This window comes from Heterodontus francisci, chromosome 4 (genome assembly GCF_036365525.1).
Source record: "Heterodontus francisci isolate sHetFra1 chromosome 4, sHetFra1.hap1, whole genome shotgun sequence".
NCBI classification, from domain to species: domain Eukaryota; kingdom Metazoa; phylum Chordata; class Chondrichthyes; order Heterodontiformes; family Heterodontidae; genus Heterodontus; species Heterodontus francisci.
This window is the reverse complement of record NC_090374.1, coordinates 43,649,027-43,674,597: the sequence shown is the minus strand read 5'-3', so window position 1 is coordinate 43,674,597 and position 25,571 is coordinate 43,649,027. Positions and strand designations below refer to the sequence as shown.

General features: G+C 41.6%; 1 protein-coding gene across 4 annotated transcripts in view; it reads right to left on the bottom strand.

The window, feature by feature from the left end:
- mast4 (microtubule associated serine/threonine kinase family member 4) overlaps positions 1-25,571 on the bottom strand; it is a 575,541-nt gene that overhangs the window by 260,311 nt on the left and 289,659 nt on the right. For 2 of the 4 annotated variants that reach the window (XM_068029433.1, XM_068029434.1), the window contains exon 6: positions 7,882-7,962. The exons of the other annotated variants lie outside the window; for them this stretch is intronic. In XM_068029433.1, the coding sequence (XP_067885534.1) occupies positions 7,882-7,962 (81 nt within the window). The remainder of the gene's footprint in view (positions 1-7,881; positions 7,963-25,571) is intronic. 4 annotated transcript variants of the gene reach the window in all.

Genomic DNA, 25,571 nt, shown 5'->3' with positions numbered 1-25,571 from the left:
TCTTTGGCGGTGGGAGGAAACCGGAGCACCCGGCGAAAACCCACGCAGTCGCAGGGAGAACTTGCAAACTCCGCACAGGCAGTACCCAGAATCGAACCCGGGTCCCTGGAGCTGTGAGGCTTCGGTGCTAACCACTGCGCCGCCCTGTTCTCTTCCTCAAAAGGCTGTGGAAGCAGATTCTTTGAATTTTTTTTTAAGGCAGAGGTACGTAGATTCTTGATAAGCAAGGGGGTGAAAGGTGACTGGGGGCAGGCGGGAATGTGGAGTTGAGGTTACAATCAGATCAGCCATAATTTTATTGAATGGCGGAGCAGGCTCGAGGGGCTGAGTGGCCTACTCCTGCTCCTAATTCATATGTACGTATGTATGTAATATCCTTCAGGGAAAGAAACCTGCCATTCTTACCCAGTCTGGCCTACACATGACTCCAGGTCCATAGCAAGCCACTCAGTTGTATTAAAGGGCTCTACAGAAACAAGCACTGGGGGTATACTTACAGCGGCTCAAGAAGGCAGCTTACCATCACTTTCTCAAGGGCAATTAGAGAAGGACAATAAATGCTGGCCTTGCCAGTGACACTCACATCCCAAGAATGAATTAAAAAAAAAGAGATTTTGGAAATTCAATGGGAAGTGGCATTGGAGTGATGTTGAATTTTACTTAATTTTGGAACATGAAAAATGATGCATAGAGCAAGATCCACTGTCTGTCCAGCTACTGAGATTCCCCAAGTTTGTGCATTTACTACAGTATCTACTATTGCAATAAATACATACCCCTGGCTTATTTGTATATGAATGCAACACCAGTTACATTCTATGACTTTGAAAGTGACATGCAGTTTGTGTGTGCATGAAGGCAGTACCTTTATTCTCATGGAGTAATCAGGTGAGGCACTGCACCATCCAGGTCAACATCCATGTGTAAATATGAGCAGCAAACATTAATAATCAATAAGATGATCAGATTGCAAACCCCAAGCTCCAGCCAGCCAGATAGTCAGCCATAGGTGGATCAAAGAGCACAACATTCAATTCCCTATGCTAAATGCTGTAAGTCATACTGTTGTGCACGTCTTCTTTAATTTTAATGACAGCAGAAACAATGATTTATTTCCAGCGCTTGAAAATAAATTTTAACAGGTTCAGAAGAATGAAATAGGCTTGAAATTACTGTAGGAAAGAATGGCACACAAACATTTTAACTGAAGAATACAACTTCTCCTTGGGGGAATATATGTATCATCATGGGAGATTGATATGTTGCACATTAAAAATCTTGGAATTGTGTGCATTTCCTATCAACATTTTCTGTGAGAAGTTTCCATGTCCACATTGATAATGAAAACTGTCTATGTAAAGTTGTCATACTGCCATCACATTCTGCCCTAGTGGAGAGTTTCCCCCAATTCCCATTGACTTCAATTTTACTAAGACTCCCTGGTGTCACACCCATCATCCTAACAAGCTTACACAGGCAGTTTCCATTATAAATCTAGACACAGACATTTTTAATGGAAATATTTTTAAAAAGCAGAATGTTATGACTTTAAAATGAATTGCATCTCCAATCCGATTATTCCCCCTTCCACCATAATCTTAGAATCATAGAAAGGTTACAGCACAGAAGGAGCCCATTCAGCTCAATGTGTCCGTGTTGGCTATCTGTAAAAGCTACTCAGTTAGTCCCACTCACATACCGTCTCTCCGTAGTCCTGCAAGTTTACTTTCTTCAGATAATTACCCAATTCCATTGTGAAAGCCATGATTGAATCTGTCTCCACCGCACTCTGAGGCAGTGCATTCCAGATTCTAACTACTCGCTGCGTAAAAAAAGTTTTTCCTCACGACACCTCTGGTTCTTTTACCCATCGACTTAAATCAGTGTCCTCTGGTTCTCGCCCCTTCCACCAATGGGAATAGTTTCTCTCCATCTACTCTGCCCAGACCCCTCATGATTTTGAGCACCTCTATCAAATCTCCTCTCAACCTTCCCTAAGGAGAATATCCCCAGCTTCTCCAATCTATCCCCGTAACCGAAGTTCCTCATCGCTGGAACCATTCTCTTTGCAGTACTCTCTCCAATGCCACCTTCAATGATTTTTGCACATATACCCCCAAGTCCCTCTGCTCCTTAACTCCCTTTAGAACTGTATCCTTTATTTTATAATGCCTCTCCCCATTCTGCCTACTAAAATGCATCACTTCACACTCCTTTGCATTAAATTTCATCTGCCACGATATAATCTGCCTCCACCACACTCAAAGGCACTGCATTCCAGATTCTAACTACTCGCTGTATTAAAAAAAAAGTGTTTCCTCATGTCTGGGCAAAGATCTGGGGCGGCACAGTGGCGCAGTGGTTAGCACCACAGCCTCACAGCTCCAGCGACCCAGGTTCAATTCTGGGTACTGCCTGTGTGGAGTTTACAAGTTCTCCCTGTGTCTGCGTGGGTTTCCTCCGGGTGCTCCGGTTTCCTCCCACATGCCAAAGACTTGCAGGTTGATAGGTAAATTGGCCATTAGCAATTGCCCCTAGTATAGGTAGGTGGTAGGGAAAATATAGGGACAGGTGGGGATGTGGTAGGAATATGGAATTAGTGTAGGATTAGTATAAATGGATGGTTGATGGTCAGCACAGACTCGGTGGGCCGAAGGGCCTGTTTCAGTGTTGTATCTCTAAACTAAACTAAACTAAATGGAGTATAATGTGGGAAAATGTGTAATTGTCCATTTTAGCAGGAAGAATAAAAAAGCATATTAGCTAAATGATGAGAGATTGCAGAGCTCTGAGATGCAGAGGGATCTGAGTGTCCTACTGCATGAATCACAAAAGGTTATTATGCAGGTACAGCAAGTTATTAGGAAAGCTAACAGAATGTTATTGCTTATTGCGAGCAGAATTGAATACAAAAATTGGGAGATTATGCTTCAGTTATACAGGGCATTGGTGAGACCACATCTGGAGTACTGTGTACAGTATTGGTCTCCTTATTTAAGGAAGGATGTAAATGCGTTTGAAGCAGTTCAGAGAAGGTTTAGTTTAGTTTAGAGATACAGCACTGAAACAGGCCCTTCGGCCCACCGAGTCTGTGCCGACCATCAACCACCCACTTATACTAATCCTACACTAATCCCATATCCCTACCACATCCCCACCTGTCCCTATATTTCCCTACCACCTACCTATACTAGGAGCAATTTATAATGGCCAATTAACCTATCAACCTGCAAGTCTTTGGCATGTGGGAGGAAACCGGAGCACCCGGAGGAAACCCACACAGACACAGGGAGAACTTGCAAACTCCACACAGGCAGTACCCAGAATTGAACCTGGGTCGCTGGAGCTGTGAGGCTGCAGTGCTAACCACTGCGCCACTGTGCCGCCCACAGTTTACTAGACTAATACTGCGAACAGGTGGGTTGTCTTATGAGGAAAGGTTGGACAGGCTAGGCTTGTATCCGCCAGTGTTTAGAAGTGAGGGGAGACTTGATTGAAGTGCATAAGATAAAGCTTGGCTCAGTTATAAAATTAAAACCCGACTCGACCACAGCCAACCCAAACCCTTTAATTTTTTTTCACAACCCGACACGAATCTCCTTTATCCGTTCCGGCAGCAGGCTATTCCTGCAGCTGGAGTTGTGGGGAATCATTAGTAAACCTGATCCTGTGACTTCCCGGAAGCAGTGTCCAGCCCGTCCCGACCCCGAATGCTGGACTCGGAATTTCGACCCAACCCGAACCAGACACATGTAGTCGGGTCTAGTCGAGTTCGGGTCGGGTAGCCAGGCTTTAATATAAGAACCTGAACGGTCTTGACAAGGTGAATGTGGAAAAGATGTTTCCTCTTGTGGATGAGTCCAGAACTAGGGGGCACCATTTGAAAATTAGGGGTTGCCCTTTTAGGACAGAGATGAGGAGAATCTTTTCTCTGAGGGTTGTGTGACTTTGGAATTCTCTGCCTCAGAAGGTGGTGGAGGCAGGGTCATTGAAAATTTTTAAGGCAGAGGTAGATAGATTCTTGATAAGCAAGGGGGTAAAAGGTTATTGGGGGTAGGCGGGAATGTGGAGTTGAGGTTACAATCAGATTAGCCATGATCTTGCTGAATGGTGGAGCAGGCTCGAGGGGCCGAGTGGCCTACTCCTGCTCCTAATACATATGTTTGTATGCCAAGTGTCCGCCCATTCCACCAGCCTGCCTACGTCCTCTCGAAGTTTTTCATGATCCTTCTTATAGTTCAAAATACTTCCAAGTTTTGTGTCATCTGCAAATTTTGAAATTCTACCCTGCACACCCAAGACTAGATCATTAACAAGAAATCAGGAAAAGCAAGGGTCCTAACATTGACTGAAAAATGACCGTTCACCACTATTCTGTCACTCAGCCAACTTTGTATCCATGCTGCTACCATCCCTTATATTCCATGGACTTTAACTTTGCTGACAAACCTGTGCATTTATCAAATGCCTTTTGGAAGTCCATGTACACTACATCAACAGTATTACACTCAGCAACCCTCAATGCCATCTCATCAAAAAAAACTCAAGCAAGTTAGTTAAACACGATTTGCCTTTAAAAAAAATTCCTGCTGGCTTTCCTCAATCAACATTTATCCAAGTGATTGTTAATTTTGTCCCAGATTATCCTTTCTAAATGCTTTTCCACCACAGAGGTTAAACTGACTGGTCTGTAGTTGCTGGATTCATCCTTTCACCCTTTTTTGAGCAAGGGTGTAACATTTGTAATTCTCCAGTCCTCTGGCACTACTCCTGTATCCAAAGAGGATTGGAAGATTATGGCCAGTGCCTCTGCAATTTCCACCATTACGTCCTTCAATGCCTTCGGATGCATCTGATCCAGACCTGGTGACTTAGCAAGTTCAAGTATTTCCAGCTTTTTGAATAACACCTCTAACAATTTTTAGCCTGTCCGACTTTGGCAGCATATCCTTCCTTGGTAAAAACAGATGCAAAGTACTCATTTTGTACCTCAGCCATACCCTCTGCCTGTCATACGCACCATTTTTCTGTTTCATCGTACTCTTCTGTCATCCAGGAAGCTCTGGCTTTGTTGTCCTACATTTGCCCCTGTGAGATGTGCCTCAACTGTACCCAAATTATCTCCTCTTTAATTTCAATTACAGTTTTGCCTGCCAATCTTTGATTCCAATTTACCTGGGCCAGATTCATTCTTACCCTATTGAAATTGGCCCTCCTCCAATTAATTATTTTTACTCTGGATTGCTCTTCCTCCTTTTCCACAGCCAACCTAAACCTTATGAAACTATGATCACTTGTCTTAAATGTTTACCTACTGACAATTGATCCATGTGTCGCACTTCATTCTCGAGAACCAGATCCAGCAATACCTCCTTCCTCATTGGACTGAAAACATACTGTTGTAGAAAATTCTCCTGAGCACACTTTAGAAACTGTTCCCCTTCTCTGCCCTTTACACTATTACTATCCCAGTCTGTATTAGGATAATTAAAGTCAGCCATTACAACTACTCAATAAATTTTGCACCTCTCATGGCAAATTTGTTCCTCTGTATCTTTTCCACTAGTTGGAGGCCTATTGAATGCACCCTGTAGTGTAATGGAACCTCTATGGTTTCCTAGCTTTAACCAAATAGATTCTGTCCTTGATCCCTCGAGGACATCATCTCTCTCTCCACCACTGTATTAGTATCCTTAATCAGCCACCCCTCCTCCTTTCTTTCCTTCCCTAACTTTGGTGAACAACTTGTAACCAGGAATATTTAGTACTTAGTCCTGCCCTTTTTTGAGCCAGGTCCCTGCAATTACCACAACATCAAACACCCACGTGACTACCTGCGCCTTTGTCCTTGTGGTATGGGTGTCGCTGGCAGGCCAGCATTTATTACCCACCCGATTGCCCTTGGGCAGGTGGTGGTGAGCCGCCTACAACTGATTGGTTTGCCAAGGCACTTCAGAGGGCAGTTAAGAGTCAACCACATTGATGTGGGTCGGGAGACTCATGAGGGCAGATTTCCTCCCCTGAAGGGCTGTAGTGAACCATTGGGTTTTTACGACAATTTGGTAGTTTCATATTAATGAGACTAGCATTTTATTACACATTTATTAATTACTTGAATTTGAATTCCCCCAGCTGCCATGATGGGCTTTGAACTCACATTAGTCCAGGCCTCTGGATTACTAGTCTAGTAACATTACCACTATGCTATGGTCCTCGAGAAAGCCTGAAGCTCACCAACCTTATTTACCACATTCCGTGCGGTCACAAACATGCACTGTAAACCTAATTTAGAATTTACTGCCTTTCCTCTTTCTCTGACCCTACCTGATACCTTACTATTTCTTATTCCAATGCTATCTGTTTCTTTCAACTTTGTGTACCTTGTTTCTCCTCTCTAACGTTACCTCCTGCTTCCCATCCCTCTGCCAAATTAGTATATCAGAACTCAACTTCCCATATGCAATGCCACAATCAACTGGTACTTAAAATGTCCGCAACCCTTCCAGGAAAAACTATTTATGACTTGAAAAGGTACAATTATAGTAGGCTCTAAAATGCCAGAAAATGCACCAAATCAAATATTACAAAACTAAATTCTCAAGGGATATGGAGGTGCATGCCCCTAGACTTCCTTAAACATCTTGTCCTCAGGATTCACTTGCCCCTTCAGTAGTTTCAAAATTCAGTAATTCTATCAATTAAACATCAGGTATTTTTGCTTCTGCCTCTCCTGGCACCTTTTTAATGGAAGGTTAAAAATATACCTCCAGCTTTAATAATAGCAAGCTCATGTCCTATTGCACTCAGTCCCAACTTCGCAAGTCACAAGGCCTAAAGTCAGGGCTGTTTTTGAGCTGCCAGGTTCTTTGTGGCAGTGTCCGCTTTTACAAAGCTGTTCATGTTTTTACTAGTTTTCTAGGTGGATACGTAGTTCCTCCACTCAAAGGAGTCTGTTGGCATTCACTGGCAAAGCTCACACATGAGAGTGATCATTTGGCTGAGGTAGTAGATGGCAATCAACCCCATGGAACAGTATGCATCAAAAATTCAAAACAGTCCAGAAGAAAAAGATAGCAAGCAAAGGAACCTAATTAAAAACATAAAAGAAAGGAAGGAAGTAACAGCAGAAGTCATCATCTAACAAAAGTGCTGTAAAAACATGTAGGTAGAACAAAATAATTCATAATCTCTGAAAGCTGCAACATCATTTATTGACCCAGCACGGACACTAGACCAAATATCAGACAACTGTGAGGAACTTCAGCAATGCCTCACAAGTATTCATTCTTGTTACATCCTGCCGAATATTCTGAGAGGGCATATTTTTAACCTGACCCACCCAGTGGGAAAATAACGTGATCAGATCGAACCCTTGTTTAACACCCTACCCAATTTTATTATTTTTTTAAAACAAATTGTAAAGTAAAATTGGATGGATGTAAGACAGGAAGACAATCCAATCCCTTTAGTTCCCCGCCAGGCAGTTGATTATCATTTCCCCCATTGTAATGGACATCGAGTTGCTTGGTAGATCACGAAAATTCAGTCCACATGGTAAATCAGAGAATACCAGACAAGTGAGGAAAGGAAACTTAAAAAATAAAAAAGAAGACAACTGAAAATATGGAGGAAAAAATACACAGAACAGGCAGCAAAAAGAACCAAGAAGAAAACAAGGAAAATGAAAGGCATAAAAAAAAGTTGCACAGAAGTAAGGAATATATTTTTCAACTTCACTGGAGTCTAAAAAAGGAATGACAGCAAAATGGAAACCGTACACTAAATATTAATAAAAACTGGATGACCTCCCTCAGTGCACATATAAACGTTATTTTCAACTGAGCTTTTCTTTGACAGACCGAAACAGTATCAGACCCTTACCTCCAAAAGTGAAAAGCATGTAGCGGACTACATGGACTGCAAGGACTTGTGGGAGTAGGGCTCAAGCTTCTTGGTGTCAGGCTGAAAGTTAAAATGTCACATCTAATCAGAAAACTAGCTGTTCTTTATTATCATGCCATAGTAAATAGATGGAGATCGTAAAAGGCTGCAGCGATTGACAACTACTGTTAAAAATACATTTCCTACTGGAATTCAGACATTAAGTATTAGAAATTTGGCAAAAAGTGCTGCTGACACTAGATAAGAATTGTTATCCCACAGTATCTCCTCCTTTGAAGACATTTTAGGGCCGTGTAAATATTTCAGTTGACTTTTCTAAAACATCAGGCTGACTATATTCAATTCTCGCGAGCTGCTTTTTCAAATATTTTACTTACTTTTCGTTGTAAAGTCGCACTCTGTTCAAATATTAAAAAACCTTAAGAATTATACTGCTAAGTTTGAAAAGTTAAAGATTTGTAATATGGAAACAGTAACGCAGCTAGGCCATAGGTTTCCAAACGTCATAGAAAAATATGTAGAATTGTGGAATCAGATCCCAAAACACCAGTAAATATCATGGAATCCAACGCAATGACTGAAATTGACATTCTCAATTCCACCCTTCAAATAAATTTCCTCAAGGAAGTAAGATTATCAAGGGATATAGAGTTAAGGTGGGTAAACGGAGTTGAGGTACAGATTAGTCATGATTTAATTGAATGGCTCGAGGGCCTGAATGGCCTACTCCTCTGCTTATGTTCACCTTTACCTACAGCCACAATCACCACCGCCGACCACACCACCCCCCCTCCCCCCCCACACCTTACCATCTCTCGTGGTCCTCCACGAGATCTTGATCATTGACCCGGCCATCTCTAACCACTTCTTCATCTTGTTTATTCAGTCCCTCTGCCTAGCTCCTCATCCTCTACTAAAACTTTGGAAAATATTCTTCCCAGCTCCTTAACTAATCCATTCTAGATCACAGGTTCTTTCTCATGGCCTTACATCCATCAAGACACCTTTTCCTTTGTTGATCAGCCAAATTGATCCGTCATCGGTTTCCAAAGTTCTAGACTGCTTTTCAGACTGGAGGATTGCACAGTTGTAAAGAGTGTGCAGGAATAGAGGGACCTGGGGGTGCACGTGCACAGATCTTTGAAAGTGGCAGGACATATTGAGAGAATGGTTAGCAAAGCATATGGGGAACTTGGGCTTCATAAATAGAGGCATCGAGTACAAAAGCAGGAAAGTTATACTGAGCCTTTATAAAGCTCTGGTTAGGCCCCAACTGGAGTACTCCATCCGGTTCTGGTTACCACACCTCAGGAAGGATGTGAATGCCCTTGAAAGGGTGCAGAGGAGATCTAACAGAATGGTTCCAGGAATGGAAGATTTTAGTTACAAGGTTAGGTTGGCAAAGCTGGGTTTGTTCTCCTTAGAACAAATGAGATGATGGGGAGATTTAATAGAAGTGTAAAAGATTAAGACAGGCTTAGATAAGTTAGACAAGGAAAAACAGGGGCAGTGCTGGAACCACTGATTTTTTTGATGTATGTAAATGGCTTGGATCTTGGAGTACAGTAGAATCTCAAGATTTGTTGATGACACCAAACTTGGAGGTGAGGCAAACAGTGAGGATGATATGAATCGTCTGCAACAGGACACAGATAGGCTAGCAAAGTGGGCAGAATGATGACAGATGGAATTTAATACCGACAAGTTTGAGGTGACGTATTTTGGCAGGAGGAATAGGGAGAGGCAATATATACTTATTGGCACAGTTCTAAAGAGTGTGCAGGAACAGAGGGACCTGGGGGTGCATGTGCATAGATCTTTGAAGGTGGCAGGACATATTGAGAAAGTGGTGAGCATAGCACACGGGATTTTGGGCTTCATATATAGAAGCATTGAGTACAAATGCAGCAAAGTTATACCGAGCCTTTATAAAGCTCTGGTTAGGCCTGAACTGGAGTACCTCGTCCAGTTCTGGTTACCACACCTCAGGAAAGATGTGAATGCCCTTGAAAGGGTGCAGAGGAGATCTAACAGAATGGTTCCAGGGATGGAAGATTTTAGTTACAAGGTTAGGTTGGCAAAACTGGGTTTGTTCTCCTTAGAACAAATGAGATGGAGGGGAGATTTAATAGAAGTGTAAAAGATTAAGACAGGCTTAGATAAGTTAGACAAGGAAAAATTGTTCCCATTAACAAATGGTATAAGGACTAGCGGACACATTGAACATTTTGGGCAAGAGATGGAGGGGGAATATGAGGAAGCACTTTTTTATGCAGCAGGTGGTTATGACCTGGAACCCACTGCCCAGAAGTGTGGTGGAAGTGGAGATGATCAATGACTTCAAGAGGAAGTTGGATGACCACCTGAGAGAAATAGACATGCAGGGCTACAGGGATCGAGCCGGGGAGTGGGACTGACTGCATAGCTCTGGGAGAGCAGGCATGGACGATGAGCCAAAGGGCCGCCATCTGTGTCGTAAATAACTCTATGATTCTACTTCTCATTAAATCACTCAGCCACTGGGCTGTTCCCTAAAAGTCCCAACTTTACTCCGTCAAGTCCCTGGGTGCTAAATTTGAGTGCAGCAAGTACATGACTGGTCTAATTATTCATTGAAAGAGCTGACTCAATCAGGTTAAGCACTACTGTGTCTGACTCTCTTCAGCTAAATTCTCTCATTCCAGGATCATTGAGGCAAACGCACCCATCTGATTTTCTCCATGAACCACCACTCCATAATCTATTTCCATCAATATCTCTAACACCAAGTGTATAGGCCTAATAAGAGTCGTTGTCTTGAAGATTAAAACCACCATATTCCTCACTTCTCCCCTCATGCTCTCTTCCCACTCTCTAACCGCTTGTGACTCTGCAGTTTCTCTAGCTACCCATTACATTATTTATGGTCATCTCTTCCACAAGATTCTACTACTGCTTGTTTGATACATTTCCCAACCAACATTGACCACAACTATGCCCCCGCCCCAAAGCTTGCAAGCTGAATTCTTTATTCAGGCATCATCCCTCTCATTTTTAAAAACTGCCATCACCAGTTCACCAGCCTACCCTTGTTCCATCTGTTCTCTTCAACTAATGCCCAATCTCTAATCCTCCCTTTCTTCTCAAGGTTCTCAAACAGGTCTTTGCCTCCTATAGTCTTACTCTACCCTATCTCTGCAACCTCCTCCAACCTTATAAATCGCCTTCTGCTTCCATCCGCCCGGAGACTCCAAGCCTGTCTTCACCGCCACCCCGCTCCCCCATACTCAAATTCCTCGCCTCTACATTACCCTCTACCTTTAAAAAAACCTTCTCAAAACCTGTCTTCTCAACCAAGTTTTCAGTTTTCTCACTATGTGGGTTGCTGTCCATTTCTTTACTCTTTTTATCTACATATTTTCGGCTGTTCCTCACCACTTCCCTCCCCTGCCTTTGCTCCCCACTCTCAGCACCGTGAAACATGTTCTACATTAGAAGTGGTACTATAAATGCAAATTGTTTTAATTTGTTACCACATCACTATAACCCAATTATAAATGAACAGAATTACAGAAACTGATCTTCAAAATACCAGTGAAACTCTGAATGCCAAATAGGAACAGAATTTAACTTATTCAATAAATCAGTGGCTGTATTAGCATTATTCTCTGACGTTAAGTAAATCAATATGCATAATTAAATCGAAGTACCAAATAGCCATCTTAATAGGGACTTAAGACCATGCACGAATATATATGTAAATTTTGAAGACAGTGGCTTAGGTAAAGAAAAAGGAAAAAAAAAAAGCATTATAGTTAAAAACAAAACTGTGTAGAGCCAAACAAGATTTTAAAATAAAATAGATATTAAAATACTAGTCATTTGCACAATAAATGTGCTCTATAGTTGTGAATTACAGCAGATGCACAAAAATTCATTGTTAACATTAGCATTACAAGCCACATAAGAAAGGAGAAATTTCTATCCTTCCTGTGAAGAAAGTTGCTGTCAGCTACGGTAACCAGCTCATGTTACAGCTAATGTCTAACACGTTAGACATTTAGAATTCTAATTTTAAACATGAGCACATGATAACTGGTTACCATGTCAGATGGAAACTTTTTCCATTCAATGGGTGGGGAGATGATGATTTTTATTTTCGTGTATGTCCTGTAACTCCAGTGTATTTCCCTTGGTTTGTTTGCTTGTAGTTTAATTGATAGATTGATTCATGGGATGAGAGGGCTGTCCTACTGAGTAGGATGGGCCTATATTCACTGGATTTTAGAAGAATGAGCAGGGATCTCATTGAAACATAAGATTCTGAGGGAGCTTGTCAGGGTAGATGTCGAAAGACTGTTTTCCCTGGCTGGAGAGTCACTCAGGATTGAGATGAGGGTAAATGTCTCAAAGGGTTGTGAATATTTGGAACTCACTAACAGAGGGCTGTGGATGCTTAGTCTTTGAGTATAATCAAGACTGAAATCTAACTTGCAAATTTAAATCAAAGATACCTGTTTATGTGATTTAAACTGCAAAATACATATGAAAGTGATATGATGGGACCCATCCTACGATGCTTTGGTGTATCTCCTATTGGCAAATTGAACAGATTGGAATAGGGTGCATCTTCACACTCCCAACACAGAATTGTGCATCACCCAGGAAAATGAGCAGAACAGAGAGGAAAGAAAATCAAAATAAGTTTTCGCAAGAACATATTAAATTTACATATATTTTCTGTGGCTTTTTCAGTCAGTTGAATAATTGTACCATATAAATAACAAAATATAAGATATTCAAAATATTAATTGTTATTTACTTTAAATTGACAATTTAAATGCAACATTAGGGAGCTAACTGGAAGACGACTGCACACATTTTGTGGGTTCTCCTTACATTATGCTACAGGGACATAGGGGTTGCATGCATACCGATAAAGATGCAATTATTTTTTATTCATTCATGGGATGTGGGCGTCGCTGACCAGGCCAGCATTTATTGCCCATCCCTAATTGTCCTCGAGAAGCTGATGGTGAGCTGCCTTCTTGAACCGCTGCGGTCCATGTGAGGTAGGTAGACCCACAGTGCTGTTAGGAAGGGAGTTCCAGGATTTAAACCCAGCGACAGTGAAGGAACGGCGATATAGTTCCAAGTCAGGATGGTGTGTGACTTGGACGGGAACTTGCAGGTGGTGGTGTTCCCATTTGCAGCCCTTGTCCTTCTAGTTGGTAGAGGTCGCTGATTTGGAAGGTGCTGTCTAAAGAGCCTTGATGCGTTGCTGCATCTTGTAGATGGTATGCACTGCTGCTACTGTGTGTCGGTGGTGGAAGGAGTGAATGTTTGTAGATGGGGTGCCAATCAAGCGGGATGCTTTGTCCTGGATGGTGTCGAGCTTCTTGAATGCTGTTGGAGCTGCACCCATCCAGGCAAGCGGAGAGTATTCCATCACACTCCTGACTTGTGCCTTGTAGATGGTGGACAGGCTTTGGGGAGTCAGAAGGTGAGTTACTCGTCTCAGGATTCCTAGCCTCTGACCTGCTCTTGTAGCCATGGTATTTATATGGCTACTCCAGTTCAGCTTCTGGTCAATGGCAGCCCATAGGATATTGATAGTGGGGGATTCAGCGATGGTAATGCCATTGAATGTCATGGGGAGATGGTTAGATTCTCTCTTGTTGGAGATGGTCATTGCCTGGCACTTGTGTGGTGCGAATGTTACTTGCCACTTATCGGCCCAAGCCTAGATATTGTCCAAATCTTGCTGCATTTCTACACGGACTGCTTCAGTATTTGAGGAGTCATGAATGGTGCTGAACATTGTGCAATCATCAGCAAACATCCCCACTTCTGACCTTATGATTGAAGGAAGGTCATTGATGAAGCAGCTAACGATGGTTGGACCTAGGACACTACCCTGAGAAACTCCTGCAGTGATGTCCTGGAGCTCAAATGATTGACCTCCAACAACCACAACCATCTTCCTTTGTGCTAGGTATGACTCCAGCCAGCGGAGTGTTTTCCCCCCGATTCCCATTGACCTCAGTTTTGCTAGGGCTCCTTGATGCCATACTCGGTCAAATGCTGCCTTGATGTCAAGGGTAGTCACTCTCAACTCACCTCTTGAGTTCAACTCTTTTGTCCATGTTTGAACCAAGGCTGTAATGAGGTCAGGAGCTGAGTGGCCCTTGCGGAACCCAAACTGAACATCACTGAGCAGGTTATTGCTAAGCAAGTACCGCTTGATGGCACTGTTGATGACACCTTCCATCACTTTACTGATGATTGAGAGTAGACTGATGGGGAGGTAATTGGCCGGGTTGGACTTGTCCTGCTTTTTGTGTACAGGACATACCTGGGCAATTTTCCACATTGCAGGGTAGATGCCAGTGTTGTAGCTGTACTGGAACAGCTTGGCTAGGGGGACAGCTAGTTCTGAAGCGCAGGTCTTCAGTGTTATTGCCGGAATATTGTCAGGGCCCAGAGCCTTTGTAAGAACAGTGAGCAGTTACTCAAATGTTTGCATTTCCCATTTAAAAAAAAAGTCCTGCTTAAATTCTGAAAGAATGTTGGGCTCAAGAAAAGATATTATCTAGTGATTATGCTTTGAATTATTTCTAAAAAAATGAAAGTTACCAGTATTAAGTGGGCCATTTTTTTCTTCTCACTAATTGGATCCTTGCAGTAGCAGCAAGATGTACAAAGATGGATGTATTGGAGAATTTGTGTGGTAGCCAGAAAGACAGATACCACATGTGCAAGGAACACAAAGCAGCGATATTTAGGCAACATATAGTGTTGGTAAGTGGTCAATACATTGAAGTAATGCAGATTATTTGTTTTTATCTATGTATTCAAAATAAGTTCCTATATATCAAACAGGAACACAATTGATAAAATCATTTAGTACATGTTTGACAGGACATTGATGAGTAGGGAATACAAAAACAATTTCAAAGAACATTATGGATTGCTTTCATATTATTCTGCAAAACTAGTTAGTTGCATATATATGGTTTAAGATGCATTTGTGCAATGCTTGGTTTACACTGAACAAGCAACTAAAAATTAGAATGTGAACATAATCAGTGTGTAAGAGTACTGAATAATTAAGTACTAAGATGTTTTGCAATTTAAAAATACTTTAATTACTTCAATTTAATAACTTTTTGCTTGCATCATTGTCTTTTCTATAACCTTGCCACCAATTTATCATTTCTCAGATTGCAGAATCAAGTATTGCAGATTTTGGGGTCTCAATGGACTCTGGAATAACATGCTTCAATGCTGGCCAATTGCTTGCAGACTACATGGGAAATGGGATCACCCCCCTCCACAGCACCACCCCACACCCCCACCCCCCCTCCCCGTCCTATTTTCCTCTTCAAAAGATGGGCCACATTCCTACCAGCTCAACTTCCACTACAGATATCTGACTTAAACAGCAGTTAATAGTAAGAACGGAATCTGAGGCCCAGTACAAATATCCAACATCCTACTGACTGCAAAATATGTAATTTACTTATGAAATCCATGTTCAAATGGAAACTTACAGTCAGGATATTAATTAGACAGCTCTGATGGCACAGTATGTTAGTACACTGGCATACTGCACCATATAGTTAGAAGATTGGTCCTTCCCTGTGTGCAGAGTTCTCATTTTAGCCAGGCTATATAGCTTCCCCAGGGATTAATAATAAAATAAATCTGAGGGCACGTCTACCCACAGTGTTCATGTGCATTTTGCAGCTGCTGATTTGACAGCAGCATAGGTAAGAACCTGGAATCAAGTTGTTATCTACCCTTTTTGCAGGTTATGGCCTAGGGTGGGAGGGAAATGCAGGCAAGGAGACCTTGCATAATTTTAAAAAGGAAATGAAAAAAACATTTGTACCAGTGCATATGTACAATCGCACTTGAATTTTACAACTTGCATTAATCTGCATCATCAACAATAATCACTTAAACATACAAAGGCAGTAAATGCCAAATTATAAAATCTAACTTGAAACATTTATGATGCAGGTATATTGTTATTCTAGTTCATATTCTCCTGTCTCTTAATTTCTCTTTTTTGCTATGCACCATTCATGCTCTGCTACTTCTAAGGGATGGAGACAGTGTTTGATTGGCATTGCATTTTATATTAGCAAATAACTGCAGGATCTACAGTAGCATTCCATTTGATTGTAGCATGAAGATACATTAATTTACCATATGCCAGTAAGATTTATTTTCCACCCCCAACAAGGTTTCTTTTCCTCTTAGCACTGATGTGCTGATTATGCGACTGCCTGTCATACAAGGCTGCAGAGCTGTGGCGTAAAGCAGATACAGTAATTATTCATAGCTGCAGTATGTACATGGAAAACGTGTCTCCTTAAACCTCAGAGTAAAATAAAGGAATTGTCAGCACACAGGCTCAGAAATATCAACCCCAGAATCATTCCAAATCATTTATTAAACAGAGGAATACTTACTCCAAGGTCAACCCTGGAATTCGGAGTCTTTCCCGCTGGGCTTTCATGGCTGCCGTTTGTTACCACACTCTATTGTAACCATGACAAAATCACTGCCAGCATCCTGGCGCTGACAGGGAGCCAAAATGAACCTCTCTAAAAGGAATGGACTAAATCCCTCTTGGGGAGGGGGGACTAGTTTTGGGTTCTTCCACCACCAGGAGCCACAAAAGCAATGTCAGCTGACCACATCACACTAAATACAAATCGTTAGTATGAAATTGTTTTAGCCAAACAAAAATAAAATTAGAAAATCACTAATGTGTTACACACAGTGACATCATCTGCTTTATCTTCTGTTTATTAATAATACACGTGTCACTAATACTAGTCTATCCCTACACAAACACATATGCACTAAACCAACCACATTAAAAATCCTCTTCATTACAATGCTCAGTTTCAAAATACCAAGGACAGCACTTGTTACAGGCATTTTAAAATACATTCATTCCTTTTGTTTGATAAAACTGTTCAGTACACAGGATCAAGTACAATTTTTTTTTTAAACAGAAAAAAGCTTTGTGATCTTACAGGTTTACAATTTAACAGTCACCAACAAAGCATCAGCTTGCAAGCTGCTGCAGCAGTCACGAAGCACAAATGGATGAAATGTAATTATTTATTAAACAGGCCCTTAATCCCCTTAAAATCGGTTCAGCTTTCGCCATCATTCTCGGATTAATATGTCAGTCATTCAGCACTTGAAATAGCCTTGGCTACACAAAGTGTTAGAAATTCACTGTCCCGCATACAGCAACTAAATTATTCTTTAAAATGGAGCACACGCATTGGCCAAGTTGTTTCAGTACAGCTACAACACTGGCACCTAACCGACAACGTTGGAAATAGCTCAGTTATTTGCTGTCCACAAAAAGCAGGACAAATCCAACACGGCCAACTACCATCTAATCATCCGCAAAGTGATGGAAGGAATCGCTGCCACAGCTAGGAAGTGGCAACTACTCACCAATGTTCAGTTTGGGTTCCACCAGGGTCACTTGGCTTCAGTCCTCATTGCAGCCTTGGTCCAAACATGACACAAGAAATAAATTCTGGGTAAGAGTCATTGCACTTGACAATCAAGGCAGCATTTGACCAAGTGTGGCACCAATGAGTTCCAGTAAAATAGATATCAATAGGAATCAGAGGGTAAACCCTCCACTGGCTGGAGTCCTGACTAGCACAAAGGAAGATGGTTGTAGTGATTAGAGACTAATCACCTCAGCCCTAGGATTCACTGCAGGAGTTCCTCAGGGCTATATTCTAAGTTCAACTATCTTCAGCAACTTCATCAATGATGCTACCTCCATTATGAAGTCAGAATGGGACTGTAGCTGATAAGTGTTCAGCTCCGTTCAAAATTTCTCTAATAATGAAGCCGCCCATTGCTGGCATACAGCAAAACCTGGACAATATCCAGAAGCTTAGGCTGATAAGTGCTAAGTAACATTTGTGTCACACATGTGCCAGACAATGACCATCTCCAATGACAGAGACTGTCTACCACACCATGACATTCAATGGTATTATCACTGAGTCCCACACAATCAACATCCTAGGGTTACTATTGAACAGAAACTCTGCTGGACCAGGCCATAAATGCTGAGGCTATTAGAGCAAGTCAGCACCTAAGTATTCTGCTGCAAATGCCTGACACCCTCAAAACAACTTCACCATCTACAGAGCAGAAGTTAGGACTGGAAATTCTTTCCACTTGCCTGGAAGAGCACAGATGAAACAACATCTCAAGAACCTTGACACCATTCATGACAAAGCGGTCCATTTGATTGGCATCTCAACCACTACCCTAAACATACACCTGTTCCACCACTGGCAATTGTGTACTGTCAACAGGCTGCACTGCAGTGAGCCTCCAAGGTTTCCTTTCCAAACTGTCATCTCCACCATTTAGAAGAGCATGGGCCACAGCTGGATGGGAAAGTCATCCTCTCCAGGTTCCCCTCTAAGTTACACACCATCCTGACTAAAATCTTGGGAGCCTCATGCGCCATCAAATGGGCAATTGCCGAGAATGGAACAGGAAATGGAGCTGCTCCATTTTAACAGCTTCTCCGCTCATTTCCCACCTACTGAAGAGAGTTAACATTCATTCTAGGTGTTGTTCTTTAATAGCATTCACTCATGAAACACAGCTTTTAGCATCAACAAACAATTCTTACCAAAATGCTATATATACTATGGTTCCCTCGCTCAATCCAATATTAAACAATATAAATAGATACCATGATAAAAGATATTGTGATTAAGGCAAAATAATAGTGTTAATCCTAGCCTTGATTTTAAAATCCTCATCCTTGTTTTCAAATCCTTCCATGGCTTCGCTATCTCTGTAATTTCCTCCAGCTCCACAACCCTCGGAGATATCTGCACTCATAATTCTGGCCTCTTGAGCATCCCTGATTTTAATCACTCCACCGTTAGTTGTGTGCCTTCAGCTGCCTAGGCCCCAAGCTCTGGAATTCTTCTGCCCTACCCCACCCAAAGCTTGCTGCCTCTCTACCTCTCTCCTCCTTTAAGACGCTCCTTAAAACTCACCTCTTCAACCAAGCTTTTGGCCATCTGCACCAAATAGTGCCTTATGTGGCTCGGTCAAAGTTTGCCCCATGATGCTCCTGTGAAGTGCCTTGGGATGGTTTATTACGTTAAAGGTGCTATACCAATACAAGTTGTTGTGGTGGTGTTGTCTGGGGCATGCATTTCCATTCACTTTTAAAGTGAAATGACCTTCATTGTGTTCTGGAGAATTCAAGGAATTTACAGAGTTCCAATTGAAACAACCTTAAACAATAGATGGTACATCAGAAACAAGATCACAGCAAGTTCCTACAAGCACTCATGGGAAATCACTGCAAAATAGTGTTCTGAGAAACTGTTCTGGGAAATGAGGGAAAATGTAACTGTGAACCTTTAAGAGAAATGGGAATACCATGTGAACTATGCTGTAAAATGAGCTGTCAAATTTGTAACAGTAAACAAAAAACACCGTGAACCCCACAGCATGAATGCAGGCATCAAGCACATCACAGCAAATTAAGTATTAAAAATATTACATCAGGAGGCTGTTGAATGTGAAAAACATTGTGATAAATCACTTTGCAGCTGGAAATTAACATACGTTATACAAGAGACACAGACACTGTGCAAATCTATGGAAGAAATGAAAGTGCATCCATGGGGTGGTGAATCTGAAAATGCAGAGTAATGGGAGCAACTGAGCACATTTTTCGGGGTGAGCAAAGACCATTCAACCCAGCGAGAAAATCCTGTTAATGTACAGAGTGTTTTATTTGCCAGAGTGATGGGGGAGGAATAATTCTGAAAAATTAAAATATTAAATTACAGGATTGCTTTTCTTTTACCTTTGCAGCTACATTACATTTAAAAACCTAGAGCAGTACCCAGACTAGCAAAGAGCAATTTCATAAAAATAAATGCAACTCTCCAAACATCCATATTTAAAAGTAAAATGAAAGCTTTTTAAATGCAGTTTAAATTAATTATTAGAAAATAAACAAAAGACAAAGCTGTACATGAATTATATAAACAAACGGAATGACCGCAATTACCACTTGACAAAGGCAGCATTTCGGCCATACAAACTGGAAGGTCCCTGGTTTGATACCTGTCCAAGTGGCAGGGATTGCACTCAGAGCACTACAAGTGGTTTCAGAATCAAAGGACGAGAGCTAGGATAACCAGCAACAATTCACAGTCCAACTCACCACCCAGCAATCCCTGCTGCTAAAATCATATTTATGAGCATTGGTTCAAGACAGAAAAAGACTTGATAATGACATCCCCCATGAATACAAGAATCTGTCAACACTCACTGTTTAGGTTCACACATGAAGAATAGCCATTTGATTGAGGTAGTTGAGGATACCTACAAACATGCCCCAAGAGTCAATCCCTTCAGAAGAGGGCAGTTAAATACAGGAAACTAACAAAAGACACTTTCAAGCAAGAAACTCGCAGATCGAGAACAAAATGAGAAAGGCTATTACTTGGTCTCCTCTCTCTTCCTCACCCCCAATAACTGGCTAAAATATGAAATGATCATGAGGATTGTTCGCTGCTGCCCAACCTCCTAAATCAGCACATTTTAAGATCTATCTATTGCCGAACAGTTTGAGACACTGATAATGCACCTATAATAAACATGCAAAACTTGAAAGCATTCAAATTTACAAAAAGTATCAACTTCTATCTGGATTGCCACAAAAGGTTTTATTTTTGTACTAAAATCTTGGACTTCTATGTGTTTCAAAAAAAAAACTAAAGAAAGGATGTTGCTCAGTGAAAGACACCTGCAAAAATAATTGGAATTCCAGCAATGTTTTGAAAGGAAGTTCAGAACAAAGAGTTGAACTTTATGGGTGTTTTGAAAGAAAGTTAAACGTGTAAAAGGACAGGAAGGTCCGCAGTTTCAAGGAAATCAAAAGGGGTTGACCTTTCTTCAGAGCAGCTTGAGTGACAAGGCGGAGACACTGTGTCTGGACATGTGACCATGTTCAGTAAGGTGCTTTTTTTCACTTTGGACCCTTTAAAAGCCTGTGAATTGGACAAAGAGCAGGCATTCGAAATCTTTGCTTGACCTGCCTGGAGTCAGAGAGACAAGACCCAGAAAGGTGTTACCACACTCTGTAAATGAGACTCGCATCTCTTGAAAAGGAATTCTGCATTTGAAAGTTGGCACATTCCTGTTGCCTCCAGTCTCTGAAGAATTTCTGCATCCAGCAAAATTCCTGCTGCCTCCTGTGCTCTTATAAAATCCTGAAATCTGTAGTTTTTTCGACTGCTAGACTGCTGCTTCAATACCCAAGCAGACCTGTTGCTACACCCCTGATGGAAGACCTATGGGATGCCTGCTGCAGTTAAATTGCCGTGAACACCTACCCATCATAGACTGTTCACCAACCTCGCCTAGAGAGACTTCGAGTGGCATCTGACTATTTGACTCTGGGACACCTCAGTGTACCGAAAACATCCGACTGGAACGTGAACCTGAATTATTTATTAATCCTTCTATCCGTAAGAAAGAGTTATAATCCAAAACCCCCTTTTGAAAACAGTTAACCGTTTCTTTTTGAATGTATGTGCGTGTGCATGAGGGTTAAGGGAATAAAGGGTTTTTTCATGTATAGATTTATCTTATTAGTAGTTAAGACATATTATTTCTAATAAATAGTTAATGTTGTTATTGTGTTATGACCAGGTGAGAAAGAGGTCTAAGGTTCCCCTTCAGCCTTCACCTGGCCTTACCGTAGAGGGTTTAATTTTAAACACGCAGTGTTTTTAGCTCCCCCCTTGTGAATCCTTGTTCACCGCTTTCCAATTATAAGGCAAAGAAACCAGCACAAACAGGCTTTCTTAGGTTTAAAGACGAAAAGTTGAAATTTATTAAACTTAAACTCTAATTCGGTTAACGCCTATGGATACACAACATGCCCAGGCTAGCATGCACACATGATACACACATGCAGTTGGGACAGAAAAGAGAAGAAAAATAAAGTGGAAAATTTTGAGGCAATATCTGAAGAGCTGTTACAGTTCTTCGAGCTCACTGTAGTGTCCTTGATTGTAGATGGATCTTGCTTTTCGTTGGGGCCCTGTATTATTCTTAAACCTTGTTCGCTGTAGCAGACTTTTCTCTCTTGGGGTTTATGTGTCTTCAGTGGATTCAGAGGCTTATGAGAAAGAGATGGCAGCAGACAGGAGAGAGACCTTCTCAGTCCAGGAGGAAACAGACACTCTGTCCAAACTGTTTGTACAAATGCAAAAAACTCAGGTTGCCCAGCAGTTTGTCATGTGACTAGCTGGTTTGACTATGTCCGTTTGTGTATTCGGCCATTTTGGCAGTCAACCTGGAATGAGAGCTCCCCCAACTTCAACGTCTGCTTATCAAAAGTCCATTGTGGGTTGAATGTCAGGGAATGGCTGCTTTGTCCTTCCAAACACGATCTGTTAACATGCAAATGTCTTTTCCAGCCACGGCTGATCTGTTTAACAAGTCCTTTCTCAACTCCAGCGACAGTTTAAAATCAAAGTTCATGAAAAAATTCAGGTGCCTCATTCTTGGCAGGTGGGGACCTAACATGACAAATTGTTTAAATGGTGTAAAAACTCTTCATGTCAGGGTGCATCTGTGGAGAGTAAAACAGTTAACCTTTCAGGTCAGTGACCTTTCACCAGAACTGGGAAAAGTTAGGAATGTAATAGGTTTTAAGCAAGTAAAGAGGGGAGGATGGGAAAAAGAACAAAAGTGAAGGTCCGTGACAGAGTGGAAGGCAAGAGTGATTAAGTGACAAAAGATGCTGATGGTGCAAGGCAAAAGGGAGTGGTATTGGGCCCAGTGAAGAAACAAAAGATGCGCCTACAGGGAGGGAGATGTGAAAGGCAACCGAAAGCAAAAAAAAAAGGGAAAAAAACAAAACCCAGCAAGAAAAAAGAGATAAAATAGGGGCAGAAGTCATGATCTAAAATTGTTGAACTCAATGCTGAGTCTAGAAGGCTGTACAGTGTCCAACTGAAAGATGAGGTGCTGTTTCTGGAGCTTGCGTTGAGTTTCATGAGAACACTGCAGAAGGTCAAGAACAGAAAAGTCCGAGTGGGAGCTAGGTGCAGAATTAAAATGACAGGCGGCCAGAAGCTCAGGATCATGTTTGCGGACTGAATGGAGGTGTTCCGTAAAGCGGTCACCCAGTGTGCATTTGGTCTCCCCAATACACAGCAGACCACATACTAAATAGAAAGTACAAGTATATCACTGTTTCACCTGGATGAGAAGGGAGGAGGTAAAAGGGCAAGTGTTGCATCTCTAATGCTTGCATGAAAACGTGCCACAGGAAAGGGATGGGGTGTTGGGAGTGACTGAGTAGATCAAGGTATCGCAGGGCGAACGGTCCCTCGGAACGCTGTAAGGGGAGGGGAGGGGAGGGGAAAATGTGTTTGGTGGTGGCATTATGCTGGAGGTGGCAGAAATGACAGAGTTGAATATGAAGGCTGATAGGGTGGATGAGGACAAGGAGAACCCTATCCTAGTTACTGGAGGGTGGGGAAGGGATGAGAGCAGAAGTGCAGGAAAGGAGAATGGTCGGCGTGACATCAGCCGTCTTATTTTCTCCGCTCCCCTCACTCACTTTAACCTGTCTCCCTCTGAACATGCTGCACTCTGTTCTCTCAGGCCTAACCCTGACATTGTGATCTGACAAGGGTGGAGCTGTTGTTGTCTGGTATACCGATTTCTACCTTGCTGAGGTTGAGCGCCAACTCTCAGATACTTCTTCCTACCTCCCCCTGGACCATGACCCCACCACCGAACATCAAGCCACTGTCTCCAATACTGTCACTGACCTCATCTCCTTGGGCGATCTTCCCTTTACAGCTTCCAACCTCATAGTTCCATAACCCTGGCAGCCCACTTTTACCTCCTTCCCAAAATCCACAAACAGGACTGTCCAGGAAACTGGCAACTGTTATAGTGACGAGAGCATCGCAAGAGTCACGTATGTAAGTGGGAAGGGACTGGACAAGGGGAGAAGAAAATAGAGCTGATATAGGAGGAAAAATATGTCAATTTGTAAAATTATGTACATTATGATGTGCTAAAAATGTGCTTCATGATAAATTCCCACAGCCCTGACTTTCTCTGCTTCTCTGACTAAAATTGGTTAAAGTGCTGTAACAGCTGAAGTGACTACACACTGTTCCAGAGATGGATAATTGTAAGCAATCAAGCGTTCCTGGAAATCCCAAAGGCTGAAAAACACTATCAGATGGACTGCAAAGCCACATGTATTGCTAGCTGGACAATTAAAGTCTAGTGTCGCGTAAAAAAGGGTAATTTGTTCAAAATCTACAATATTTATCCTGTGCCCTTCAGCAGCACATATCTTAAACAGCACATGAAGAGCACAACACTAAAATTCCATAAACTATAAGCAAACACAAGTTGTAGGGATGAATAATTTATACATTGCACATTATTCAGTTACAACTAAGTGGTGGTGTACATGACTATTGTCACCTTTTTCAAGTCATTGCCCTACTCAGTCATAATATTACGATACCAATAAATAGATAAAATCCATTAGAAGGTGCTCCCTGCAAAGGTTGTGTTAATCAACTTTATTATAAATTTGAAAGCAATTTTAGCTATCAACACATTATCAAGTCAGACCAGCCTATGCACAGCACAGTAATCTACACATTTAAATAGACAAAATCATGCTTTACAGAATGTGTTTAATAATCACTGGCTGTAAAAATATCAAAATGCATTGTTGTGGTCTGTACTTCATGAGTGAGATAATTAGTTCACATTCAATTGGAATGAATTGGGCAGGATTCACTGAGCCAATAACATTACTGTACAAAGCACAGAACAAAACTGTTATCACTATTTGCATGATATTTTAACTATTTGAGAGACATCAGACCGAACCATAACTTGTGCTACTGCAGGCAGAAAACTGCCATTAGCATGAGGAATTATCATCTTGCCGTGTTTAGAAAGCCATCAAGCTAGCTTGCTAAAATGCGCAACCTTTAACTGGTGCCTTATGGTGGAGTTTTATTCTCGACTTAAGTATTTTTTGGTGCAGTCAGTGAATTGCTACAAAAATCAAGTACTTTTAAGTTTAGCTGTTCCTTCAAATCCAATAACGCATAAAGAGTTAAAAAGCAGCTGCATTAAATTTCATTTGCCCAGCCTAAATCATTCCAAATATTGAGGGGCTTGCCTGATGATCTCCAAGAGACAGGAATCAAGTCAAATAATTCAAACGTAAACATATAAGGCGATTGGTTTGGTTCTGCTTACACCTGAACCAATCTTTTGAATTGAGCCTTTTTTAAAAAAAATTCCAAGGAGCCTCAAACTGCTTTTGAGCTAAGTGAATGACCTGATTTGCTCAAATTGGGAAGCAATTCATTTTGGAACCTTCTAGGGTTAGCGCAGACCAAAGTAGCTCCTGCAGTAATGAGAAGTATTAAAAAATTATAAAATCATACAAATTTACAGCATGGAAGCAAGCCGTTCAGCATGCCGGCCAACAACTATTTAATTACCTTGTATATACATGTTATTGCAAAGGACTAATAATTTTAAGAGATTGCAAGCATTTGTTTTCCTTTCAAATGCCTGAA